The 12,710-nt window shown below is 56.4% G+C and overlaps 1 protein-coding gene across 1 annotated transcript in view; it reads right to left on the minus strand.

Moving 5' to 3' along the window:
* The window catches only part of HECTD4 (HECT domain E3 ubiquitin protein ligase 4), a 143,560-nt gene that overhangs the window by 2,694 nt on the left and 128,156 nt on the right, over window positions 1-12,710 (minus strand). The window contains exons 64-73 of the mRNA XM_019641571.1: window positions 11,843-11,966; window positions 9,402-9,592; window positions 8,490-8,636; window positions 7,450-7,569; window positions 6,652-6,807; window positions 4,934-5,037; window positions 4,544-4,765; window positions 1,483-1,649; window positions 949-1,144; window positions 309-531 (exon numbers count right to left, since the gene is read on the minus strand). Coding sequence (XP_019497116.1) covers window positions 309-531; window positions 949-1,144; window positions 1,483-1,649; window positions 4,544-4,765; window positions 4,934-5,037; window positions 6,652-6,807; window positions 7,450-7,569; window positions 8,490-8,636; window positions 9,402-9,592; window positions 11,843-11,966 — 1,650 coding nt within the window. The remainder of the gene's footprint in view (window positions 1-308; window positions 532-948; window positions 1,145-1,482; window positions 1,650-4,543; window positions 4,766-4,933; window positions 5,038-6,651; window positions 6,808-7,449; window positions 7,570-8,489; window positions 8,637-9,401; window positions 9,593-11,842; window positions 11,967-12,710) is intronic.

Consider the following 12,710-nt stretch of genomic DNA (forward strand, 5'->3'; position numbering starts at 1 on the left):
CGGCTGCTCAGTTCGGGCTGGACTCAAACCGCTGTTGCTCAGAGCTCAAACTCTTGAGCGAGCTCTTAACCAACTGAGCCACTCGGCCGGCCCTTCAGTTCTAGCTTTTAAAAATATCAGAGGATATGTCAATATTGGGCCTGTACTGCTACTAGGCGGTGAAGGTCAGGTTGGGGAGGCATGTGACCCCGGCGCCTTTCCCTTTGGGGTCGCTGGGCCATTGTTGTCCCTCCCTCATGCAGGGCCCAGCTCTAAACAGAGAAGGACCTATGTGTCCCCACTTGGAACGTGACCGGGGAGGGCAGTACCTGCTGTGCCATCTGGGGGGGCAATCTTCATGGGATACGGGGGCACATGGGCTGTGTCGGGGCCCCCGTCTTTGCAGGGGCAGGTGAACGGGATGCGTTCCTGGTTGCAGGCAAACTTGATGAACTTGCACAGCTCCTCCTGGGCAAACATCTCCAGCGCCCCCCAAAAGAACTCGATGTGCTGGTCTGTCTCCATCAGCCCCACCTGGTACATGGTGTGGGCCTGGGGAAGAAGGGGCCCAGACGTGAGCGGGTCCGGGCTGCTGCTAACCCACTGCCTCCCCAGGCCGGGCCCAATCCCAGGACAGGGTTCAGCAGGGACATGATGGCCACAGGACACAGGGACATGACGATGAGGACAATGACCGCGAAGGTAACTGTATCAGCGTTTGTGTGACTTGTGGCCTGAGCAGGGGCTCTGTGAACGTTACCCCTCTGACCCCGCTGGGCAGGTCCCGTCACCATTCCCACTAGACATAAAGTCACTTGGCCAAGGTCACTTGGCAAGGGCAAGAGAGGCCAGGCTGAGGAGCGGAGGGATCTTGGCAAGAACGGTGTTCCCCTCAGGATGGTGGCTGAAGGCCGGGGCTCTGGAGGCAGGCGAGCTGGGACACAGGAAGGTCTATGACGGGCCACTGACCTTCAGGAACTCGAGGTTGATGTAGGGGAGGCCGCAGGTCCGCAGCTCCATCTCCAGGGGGCTGAGTGTGGTGAGCAGCTGCAGGGGGATGATGGAGCCCAGGCCTGCCCGCACGGCTGTCATGCACTCGTCATTCTGCAGCTCCTGCAGCCGCAGGCTCCGGATGGCGGCCGCGTAGGTGTCCTTGTTCTCCCACCTGTGGGGCCCAGGGCGACGCAGGTGAGGCAGGAGGCGGACGGGGGGCTCCTCAGTGTCCAGTTACCCAGACTTCCCAATCCTGGGAGCTCAGGGCACCCCTCTCCTGCCTTTGGGTGTCACCTACCTCAGAGCTGGTGTTTTCCTAATAAAATCTTCTGCTGAAGACGGCCCACCATCTTTCTTGGTGCCCCATGTCCTGCCTCCTATCCACCCCCACTGGCGAAAGCCACCTGTCACCTGACCTAGCCCTTGTGCTGTTGCCCAAGTCCAGGGCAACAACTGTCATGCCCTGGTCGGCCAGCTTGGTCAGTCCCCTCCCCATGCACACATACTCACGCCACAGGGACGTGCCGGCCGCGGCTGCACAGCTCCACCTCCTCGCCTGTCATGGTCAGGTAGGTGAACCGACAGCAGGGCTTGTTGGGACTGTCGGGGCTCTCCGTGGCCAGGTGCTGGGAGGTGATCTCGGCACACAGGGCCTCCAGCTCGGTCTCGTCATTGATCTGAAGGGCAGAGGCAGATGGGTTAACTGCCTGGCCCACTCCCAAGGCCCCTGCAAGTCGGAATCCCAACCTCCAGCTGGGCAAACACCAGGCATGGTGTGGGCGGAGGCTACCCTCGGCCATCACGAATGAGCACATGGCACGGGCCTGGCCAATCAGAGCCCGCCAACACTTCAGGGCTGGGCATATGCTAACGAGACCCCAATTACAGGGATGCTCCTGTTACTGTTTGGAAGCAGCAGCCTCTTTCACTGGAGTGGATATGCTCTAAGATGATATGCCTTGTCCTGCTGGGGGCCGTCTTGAGACCGATTACTCATGCTATCATTTGAGCACCTGGATTCAGCCCTGCCTGAAGCCCAAACTATATCTGTACATTTTGTTTTAAGAGCAAAGTACTTTATAAAATTGTCCTAAGCTGATCTGAGCTGGACTTTCTGTCACTTGCCAACAGAGAGCCCTGACTTAATTCCATCTGTGGGATATACGTGGGCTACCCCCTCTACCATTTGGCACACCACACTGAGCTGTGAAGAGATGGCAGGATCTGACCCAGAGGAGAACGAATAAGACTGCAGCTCTGGGGGCCGGCTGAGTGGCACACTGGTTAAGACCTGGCTTGGGACGCCAGAGGACCCCGGTTCGGATCCCACATATGAGGGCCAGTGACACTGCCCTCCACAGCTAAGATTCTGAACAACAGCTCAACCTGGAGCTGGGCTGCCTTGAGTCGCCGGCGACAGCAGGTGGGTTGCCATGGGCTACCGTGTGTAGCCAGCAGCCAGCGTGAGTGGCCAGCAGCCTCAGTGAGCGGCCGTCCAGAAGCCGGCGACTGATCTGCCTCGCCCGGGAAGAGCGCAATGATGGTGCCAACTTGGGCCAGTGAAGCAATGTCCTCCACAACTAGACTGAAGAACAAAATGACAGCAACTTGTCTGTTCCCCTTCCCCCATTCCCTTCCCCAGCGCTGTTCCCATCCCCCAATTCCCCAATAAAAATCTATATAAAAAAAAAATAAGACTGCAGCTCTGGGATGGTGAAGGTGGGAGTTAGGGTCTGTGCATATATGTGTCCTTAGCAGTAACCTCCCACCATGGTGAAGGCTACAGGCCCCCCTGACAGAAGTTCAGAGCATTTCTTCCTGGGTCAGTTGCCCTCCCCACCCCCCAACCTCTGGTGTAGCGCTGGTATTCCAGCACCCTCTGGTGTTCCAGAACCTTCCAGAACAGGAGCCTTGGCTGGACTGTCTGCCGGACACCGTCTTACATCCCCTGCCTGCCCCAGGCCCATGCTGCCAACCACAGCCCCGGAGGACTTCTTGGAGCAGTGCCTGGCAGCTACACAAATCCCCAGCCCATGGCGACATCCTGCTTTGACCCTTTAGACAGTGCATCATCATCGGTTTCTGCCGAGAAGCCGAGAAGCCAACTATTAGCCAGTCTGTTGGCTGGCTGCTCCCTTGCACAGTCTGCCCTCAAGTGGCAGCTAAAGGGACGGCTTACAGGGAGCCCATCAAGTGCAGGCACAGTTAGCTGATGGCCTTCAGCAGAGGTCCCCTGGACAGCAGCCTCTGCCAGGCCTCACACACAGTCGGCTCAAGGGGGAGGGACTGGATCAGAGGCCACCTCCACAGTCCACCGGGACAGTCCCTTGTTGCCTTACAGCCTCATCCTTGACTGCCCCCCCCACACCAGCCCCTAACCTAACAAGGTCACGAGAAAGTGTCTCGGAAAACTGAGACCCGGTGAAATGATATCGGTAAAGCTTCCTCAAGGGGTGTCCTGGAAAACTGGGACCCAGCGGAATGATGTCGGTTATCTCCCTTAATTCATGGACGCAGCTGCAGCTGCACCATCCTGGGGATTGTGTGTGTAGGAGTACGAAGACACAACTTGTGTTGGAGTACAATGGGTTTGGTCGATGGTAATTGGCCTTAAGGCACTTATCACACAGACTTTAGAAAAAATAAAGAAGTTTTACTCCTTTAACATTTCTTAATAAAAGCTTCACGTTGGTCCGATTAGGTGCTCAGTTCCAAAGAGAGAGAACTGCAGCCCCCTGGCCTCGTGTCATAAATCTATCTTTGTCTCTCTTATTTTCTTTCACCCTGTGCTGTCCCCTCTCACTCATCATTGCCTGTGCTACGCGGGACGCGACAGTCCCTAACCCGTGGAGAATGTGTGCTGCCCCAAAGCACAGGCTTTCCTGCTGGACAGATCTGGGCTCCACTGGCGGCCCTGCTCCTGGCTCACGTCTCTGAGCCTCACTTCCCTCGCGAGGACTTCTGAATACAGCCCTCCAGGACGGGACCATAAAAACGGAGAGCAGCCCGGGAGCTGCCTGAGGACGGGCTGTGAGCCCAGAGCCTGGCCCACGGCAGGCTGCGTGACTGCAGAACCAACGGACAGATCTGCGTGGCTCCCACAGGCCCAGCGGGCAGCCTGAGACCCGACCACATCCCTCTCCAGGGAAGCTAGTCTGTGTGTGCAGAGGGGCGTCAGACACTGCTGTGGTCTCGCTTGCTCTGTGGGTCCCACTGCATTCCCACCGCCTTCATGGCCAATCTCAGGGGATCCCAGAGAATTGATCTGTGCTCTTGACAAGGCCCTAAAGCAGAGCTCTTTAAAGGGAAACTGGGTCTGCTTATAGCATTTCACACCCCAATACCTCTGCTCATTCAGTTGTCCCTGGGCGGCCCAGCAGAGGCATCTGTCCCCACAAAGCAAGCCTGGTTGGCACAGATGGCTTACCTGTCCTAATATCCTCTGGGAGATCCCTACCAGTCTTTAGTTGGGGAGCTTGGGTGGCCCAGGCCACAGAGGTGGCAATAAGCGTCCCAGGGGCACTGTTCTGGGGCCCTGCTGTCCCCCAGGAGACATGTGAGTTTCACTTACACTCTCAAATTTCTTGACGTAATTGTATGTGAGTATGTCTGCTTCCTGCAGGTCTTGGTCGGGGTCCAGGGGCTCACCCACCAGCGTCTTCCAGAAGGAGGGCAGGAGGTCCAAGGGAAGAGGGACGTCAGCTCGAATCGCGATGCCCAGCAGCTGGCCCAGGAAGTGCAGCAGCTGCTCCTCCCCGCAGGTGATGGGGCTGGGCGTCAGGATGTACTTGCCCTGGAAGTGGAGGCGGAGCCAGCTGACTCCCTGGGAACCTGTGTCCCAGAGCTGGCCAGGCCAGTGCAGCGCGGGCCTGCCCCACCCAGGCTAGGAAGGCTCGTGAAAGGGCCTGGCACTGATGAGGACATGCACCGTGACCCAAGCCACTGGCCGTGGGCGTCTTACCTTGTTCTTGTTGACAGCGGAGCTGGGGCACAGCAGGAGGAGGCACAGGGAGGAACTCTGCAGCTCTTTACACACCTGCCACAGGAAGTGGCGGAAGGAGCCGCCTGCGGGACAGACGGACACCCATCAGCCCCGGCCCACAGGCACTGTCCCCACCTTTGTCAGCCTGCAGCTGCGGAGGAGTGGAAAGAAAACTCGCCCGAGAGCTGGGAGACCGGGGCTTGAATCCTGCTGTGCCACTTATGGGGGGCGGTGGGCAACCCCAGAAAATCGCTTCACTCCCTGAGCCAGCCTCAGTCAATCTGTCAAATGGGGATGGGAACTGTACCAACCTCACAGGCTAGTTTCAAGGAGATCAAATGCAGACCCCTCCGTGGGGTCTCACGGCTGCAAGTTTATGCTGATCTGTGGGCTTGCCTGAGCCACGTCTGTCTCCCGGGCTGTGCCCAGAGCAGGGCACCTGTTTTACTCAGCACTGCCTCCCCCAAGGCCCAGGTGCTCAGTGTGTGTTCAGTGAACACAGAGGTGAAGGGACGGACGTGTGAGGACATGGAAAGGGACGGGCTGTCATCTGCTTTCCCACTGCTGCCATTCCGAAGGTGCCTTTGGTTTTTTTGCAAAAGTCCTCTCAGTGGATGGGCCTCCTCTGGTCCCGTCACTGCCAAGGTCAGGAAGCCCCGAGGACAGCTGTGCACGCATACTGCTTGAAGGACTTGCTTGGGGACAGATGTCAGGGCCTGGCCCTCACCCAGCTTCTATGAAGAGGCGGGACATTCCTGCCAAGTGCTGGGCAGACCTGGGCTGGAGCCCCAGCCAGCTGCCTGACTTTGGGGAAGCTACTTAACTTTGGAGTGGCCCAGTCTGCCTATATGTAAAGCGGGTCAACGTTGGTACCTTGTGACATTTGGTGCTATGAGGGGTGAAGGGTGTTGCTCAGGGGCCTGGCATTCTGGGCTCTGTTCTTAGAGAACCAGGGGGGGTCGGGTAGGCGCCCGAGGAGGCGCAGTGCCGCTGGCTGAGATGCTGCTCGAATGGCGCTCCCCCAATCAATGATCAATCGCAGCGGGGATGGGGGTGAAGCTGCGCCAGCAGCCTCCCTGCTGCGGCCAAGTCAGGAAATGGGTTCCTTCCCCCATCCAGAGTGGGAGGCATTTTCTGAATGTCTGGGGCTAAAAATGACCACGAGGGCCATGAGGGAGCACTTTCTGAGCTGCTTTTCCTCATCCCTACAGCGTGAAATGACAGACGGTGTCATTTCCATCAAGGTCTCCCCAACACCCTGCCTCTCACGGGCCAAGTACGAGCTTTTAGCCCAACCAGCCCCTCAGCCAGGGGTCTGCCTGTGGAGGAGGCCAGTCTGCCCTGAGGGGGTCCCTCCCAGGTCCGCTGAGCGGAAGAGCACGCCAGCACTGACCAGAGGTGCTGTCCCCGAGCCTGGATGACACCGGGCTGAAGCCCCACACCTGCGGCAGACACAGTTCCCCTGGGGGCAGAGGCAAGCCCGTGGGGGAGGATTTGGAGAGGCTGGACAGGATGGTCTCCCCGGGGGCAGTTCTAGCTTCTGCAGAAGGTAATGAAGATGTGGCCTTTACGCTTGCTAATGGGCAATAGCTTGGGCAATTTGGGCTGAAAGCAACCGCATGATTTCTACGTTCTAAACGCAGCCCCCACCCTAGACTGGCTGGGTGACAGCCTGCGGGGGGCGGAGGGGCACTTACTGGTGCCGTGGACCTCCTCCCCAGTGAAGCGGATGTTGAAGGCATAGGTGGGGTCGCCGCCACTAGCCAGTTTGACGCAAAGCTGCGATGACGGCACCGAGGCCAGCTGCCTGGCAGCCTGGCAGAAGTAGGAGTTTTCAGAAGCTCTGATCTCCCCTGGAAAGAGACAGGGACTCGTGAAACCTCCCCGTGGCAGTCTTTGGCCCCCTCCCCACAGGGCAGACGTCTTGCCAGGCCTCTGCCTGCTTCTCCGCCCTCAGTCCGTTCCCTCGCCCAGCATTCGCTGTGCTCTGGAATGCTTCACGTCTTTCATGCCTCGGCCACATGGTGGCCTGTTCTCTCAGTGGTCGGCCCTCCCCCACCCAGGCCCCTCATCTCCTCCACCTGTGTCCATCATAGTTTGTTTGTTTACGGGCTATGGCTGGAACTCCTGGCTGCCTCCCCAGTATCCACTCGCCCCCTCTTCTTTGGTGCCAGAACCCCAGTTTTGGCAGGTCCGTGGTGAACCAGAATAAAGTCTGCACGTCCCACCCTCCCCTGCAGTTAGATGTGGCCTCAAGGCCAAATTCTCCAACGAGATGGAAAGGAAAGACCATCCCCTTCCTCCGGCTGCCTCGAGCACAGAGCTCCTGGGGGACCCTGAGGGTGAAGCCACACACTTGGAGGCTGGGGCAGCACAGAAACAGCCAGAAGGCAGCCCCGGATTCTCTTCTTCTTGAGGCTTCTTTTATGTGCGAGAAACAAACTAGTCTGTTCACGCCACTGCCTGCACCTTCCTGTCTGTGAAGCTGGTCATACCTCCCACGATTTCCAGGGGGTCCAAAGTGATCTCAGGCGCCGCGTGGTCAGCTGTCCTCTGCACAGTGGCGTTCAGCACCCGGTTCATTACGGTCACCTTCGTGTCGTAGAAGATCAGCCCTGAAGCAGGGAATGTGGGAGAGGGGCTGGGATGGGGCTGCGTCCTGGTCACCCCTGAGGCCTGGCTGAGGCCATGCTGTCCCCTCTGGGTCTGTCCAGTCTCTTCTGGGATGCCCTTCGGGTCCCTGCATGGGGAACTTGCAAACCATTTAGGTTCTACTCATGTTAACGCACAAACCCCTGGAGACACCCAACTGGCAGAGATACAATCCCAAATGCACAAAAAACAAGAAGGTTGGCTGTAGCATTTTCTGAAACAGCCCAAAATGAAAACCACTCAAGTGTCTGTCAATAGAGAACAGACTATCAATAAACTACGGGCACCTACACCATGGACGGCAAGGCAAGGGGGTTGTGTGTGTCAGCAGAGGTCTCTGGAGCAGGTCACCAAAGAGAAAATGGAGTTGCCGGGCAGAATGTAGAATACCTGTTTTTGATTACCGTGTTTCCCTGAAAATAAGACCGAACTGGAAAATAAGCCCTAGCATGATTTTTCAGGATGCTCGTAATATAAGCCCCACCCCAAACATAAGCCCCAGTGAAGGTCATCAGCCAGACGTGACTGTTTGAATAAATGCAGATTTTTGTACATGAATAAATGAATAAATGTAGATTGTTGGAGCAAACATTAATATAAGGCCCGGTCTTATTTTCAGGGAAACACGGTAGAAAAGTGTGTGTGTCTATTTGTATGTGAACAGAATAGTCTAGGAGGACAGATGCTCATCTGTTCAGGGTCATCTCTGGGATGCAGAAATGTGGGGGCAGACAGAGAGTCAGGGCTTTAACTTTCTCTTCTCAGTAATGTGAACCCTTTCATTTTCCAGAGTGGAGTTAATGCTACTGGTCTGAGTGAACTGCTCCAGGGGACACGTGCACATTGGTGTGGGGGGCGACATCCCTGGCAGCCAGGCACTGACCTTTGGCCTCCTTCAGCAGGGCGGCGATGCTGTGGGTGTACATGGGTGTCTGGCGCAGCTCCACCAGGGGCAGGAAGAAGGTCTCCAGCGTGGTGTTCAGGGACTGGAGCAGCGCGAAGCGCAGACGCAAGCTCTCGCTGGGCACGTCTGCAGGGCACGAGGGACACGGGGGCACAGAGGGGCATGGGGGTGTGTGTGTCAGGCTGGGGCTCCATGTGTAAACAAACGTAGGGGTCATCGCACGTAGGGAGGGCGGCCAGGAGTGGGGGGTTTCAAGCGGGACTGGGAGGCTCCTGCTGTGGGCTTTATCCCCGGGGCCCAGACACGCTGTCGTGATAAGTGGGCCCCCAAAGTGCCCGAGACAAAGAGCGAGGCCCAGGAGGGCCAGTGGGGGGCCCTGGCTCTTGGGGAAACCCAGGCCTCTCAGCCCACCTGTGGGGCCATGCCAGGACTGCGTACTGTATTATTTCTGAACTTTTAACTCTGAAATAACGACAGACTTATAGGAAGTTGCACAACAGTGCAGAGTCCTGTGTACCTTTCCCCGACTTTCCCCAATGTGATCTCACATTTCAAAACCAGGAAGCTGGGACATTGGCACAGTGTCCTTTACTCGTGTGCCTTCACGTATGTCTCCTCTTCAGCTGTGAGAAGGACGGGACAATTGCTTGCCCACGACCCTTCACAGTGTCCAGGAGATAGCAAGGGCTGCTGCAGACACCTGGCCGAGTGCTGCACAGGCAAAGCACCGGCCTGGGGGACACGTGGGGACAGACACACAAACAGCCCAGGGGCCATTTGCCAATGTGTTATGTCCCGGGGGTGGCCTTGGAGAGAATATCCTCTTTTTGTGTGTGTTCCTAGTACTGTTATGGGGGATCCCCGACGGGGCATTCCCCTAGGGTCACCTACTCAAGAGACAGGCCACTCTGGGGTCGCTGGCGTCCGCGGGGTCCAGGTACACTTCGTGGGGATGAAGCCGCGCGGGTGTGATGGCCAGGTGGCGGCACAGCCGGTTGATGTACTGCACGAGCGCCACGTCCATCTCCAGGGTCCACTTCCTTGAGGCCTTGTGCGCATGTCGGACATCAATGCAGGCACACCTGGGGATGGAGGGGGGCGAAGGGCAAGGTGTGTGGGGGGGACACTGGGGCCTGCCGGACTCCTCCGGGGCCTTGTCCAGCTCCCAAGGACGTTTCTAAGATGGCCCTGCCTCTCAAGTTGTTTCCTGGAGCTCGGCCAAGGTGCTGTGGTGAGGGGAAGCCCAAGCGGAGCAGGCTGGTGACGGTAGGACTCTGGCGACATGCATGCACACGTGCCTCCCTCTCGTCCGTGGACAGTGGGTGTTATGGTGAAGGTGGGGCTCTAGAGTCCTTGGGTGGAATCCAGGCCTGGCCACAGAGCATGCCTACGTTTCGAGCCAGTTTCTTCATCTAAAATGGAGTTAGCCACAGCACAGCCTCACGTGCTGTCACGGAAACTCACTGACAGGACGCCTGTGATGCACACAACATGGTACCCGCACATGAAAGGGCACGGTAGGAGCCAGCCTGGTGTTACTGAAGCCATTACCCTTTACCCAGCGATCTCTTCCAGGGCACCCCCACAGGGATATTTGACTAGACAGGCGCAGGTGTGTTTGTGAGGGCATCGCTGCAGGCCTGCTCACCGCAGCTACGTCAGACACAGCCAGATGACTAAACAAACCCCACCACACCCTAACAATGGCCTGCTGGGCGGCCCTTAAAATCATCTGGTGGAATAATATGGGCTGATGTGGAAAAATGAAAAAGGCAGACTGCAGAACAGTATGTCTCGTCTGACGCCACCTCCACAGTCCTGAAAACACCTGCCCCCAGAAAACTGTTGGGAGAGACGTTCACCAACCATTACAGAGATGATCCCTGGGCACAGAATCGCAGGATCGCCTTTGTGTTTGTAATGTGTGCATGTCCTTATTCCACAAACATTAAGCCATGAACCCCAGAAAGGCAGGCAGGCAGGCAGGTGGGCACGGGTGCCTTTATCTAGTCCCAGAAGCCATGGTACTGCAAGTAAGCCACATGCTCCATGGGGCGTGCCACGCACGGAGGGCCAGTCTTGGGGAGGTGCCACGCCTCTCTTCTGCAGGCCACCCCGGTCCTGTTTAGGGATTGCTTGGAGACCCATCCTCCTTGAGAAGGGGCTTTCTGACGGGAGGGTCCCCTCACAGCCCCCCCAGGCCGGCTGATCCAGGCAGGTCGCCCTGAGACCAGGCGTGGTAAAAAGGGAAGAAGGGATCAGGACGTCACCATGACCCCATGACGCACAAGAATGAGCCCTCTTGGCTATAACAAGGTGTCACTTTGGAATTAGTTTGCAGCCCAATTTGTTCCCTTCCCACTTAGAATACAGTTTCCAGTCCAAAATGGGTGATTCTACTTTCAACAAAAGCCCCAAACTGGTTTCTACAGCAAGTCAGAAAACTTGTTGCTGCCCCAATGCCCAGGGCCGCCCAGGGCCGCCCAGGGCCACCCAGGGATCGACTCTTGAGCCCTCAGTGAAGGTACAAAACACTGGTGCCAAGCAGTGAACAACTTCTCAACTCCGCCAATGGACTTTAAAAGCCTGCCGCTGGCAGCCATTCCCTCTCTGCTGCCCAGCACCTTGCTGTGGGTGAGGAGCCAGGAGGAGAGGACCAGGAGGCTTGCTTTTGGTTTGCAAATGTCTTGCCTGTTCAGGGTTCACTTGTAGCTGCTAGGGAAAGCCAGATCTGTTTGGTCCTGGAGACTTGGTAAGCAGTGGCCTCACTGTGCCTGGGGGAGGGGGGCAGAGGGCAATGCAAACTCAGAGGGAAAAAAGGCTCTTTGGAGTAAGAAATCTGTCCCCATTAGGGACTGAAATTCATATGTTGAAGCCCAACGTGACTGTATTTGGAGATGGGCCTGTGAAGAGGTAATTCGGGTTAAGTGAGGTCACAGGATGGGCCCTGATCCAATAGGACTGGTGTCCTTATAGGAAGAGGGAGAGACCCCAGGGAGGCACTTGCATGGAGGAAAGGCCATGTGAGGACCAGGCAGCCATCTGCAAGCCAAGGAGAGGCCTCGGGAGATGCCAAACCTGCTGACACCTGACCTTGAACGTCCAGCCTCCAGAACTGTGAGAATGTGAATCTCTGTTGTTTAGAACAGGGTTTGTCTTCAAATGGGTTAGAAAACACACTTCAGCAATTAGGAAAAATGAGAAAGCAACTCAGCGGGCATTAAAAACGGCATACGGAATGGCTCCCCAGGAAGTGTTTCTTGGGGGTGCATCTAGGGACTGAAAACTATTTTTATAGAAAGTATGAAAGGGGTTGAGGACCAACCTCTTACCTCTCAAAGTGGAGATCGTAGCCACAGGATAAAATCGCCCTCCAGACACTACGGATGTCTTGCTTGGCTCGGTCAACAACAAACTTGTGAAAGCCTTCCAAGGTCAGATACTTTTCCTCAGGGACTGAGGAGAAAAGCGTTCACAGTGATAAGAATTTGGTAAGAACTGGGCACAGCGGAGCCCCTCTTTCAGGGCCCAGTCCATCTAACCCACCTCCTGTCTCCGGCCAACCCAGGGCCTGTTAACTGGCCATTCCCACCCACTGCCCAGGTAGGTGGTGCAGCGTTTTTCCCACAGTCCCTTCTTTCTCTAATCTCAGAAACATTCCCGACTAATTCTGTGACAATGAGAATAGCTTTCTCCACCTCTGAGCTTTTCGGAGGCTAAAGTTCTGATGCCCCAGGAAAGAAAGACCCTTCTGGAAGAGAATTTCTAAGCAGATGTCAGATCTTTACTTTCAGTCACCTTGGGTGTAGGGTATTTCTGGATCTGCTATATTGATCTTTGTAAGTTCACGGTCATCAAAGACCGCATCTTGGGGCAATGGCTGGCACCGGCCAGATACTCTGCCCCAGTGTCTGTGGCAATGCGTCTCCTGCCTAAACTAAGACCCACGGGCACCCAGCGAGATGGGGGAAAGCAAAGAGGCCGGTTCCCAGGGGGACCACCCACCTCCAGGATGGAAGTAGCCCCCAACCCCAAACCAGGCTCAAGTTGCTCACTCACTGTGGTTTTTTTTTTTAAAGTTGCAGAAAAGGACAGTTTATTAGAAGAAAAAATACATTTCAAAGAAACAGAAGCAGGCCCGAGCAGTAGAGAATGGCTCAAGAGCCATTATTAGAAGAGAAAGTACACTCCAAAGAGTTT

The sequence above is a fragment of the Hipposideros armiger genome, unplaced genomic scaffold (genome assembly GCF_001890085.2).
Source record: "Hipposideros armiger isolate ML-2016 unplaced genomic scaffold, ASM189008v1 scaffold_62, whole genome shotgun sequence".
In the NCBI taxonomy this organism is placed as follows: Eukaryota; Metazoa; Chordata; class Mammalia; order Chiroptera; family Hipposideridae; genus Hipposideros; species Hipposideros armiger.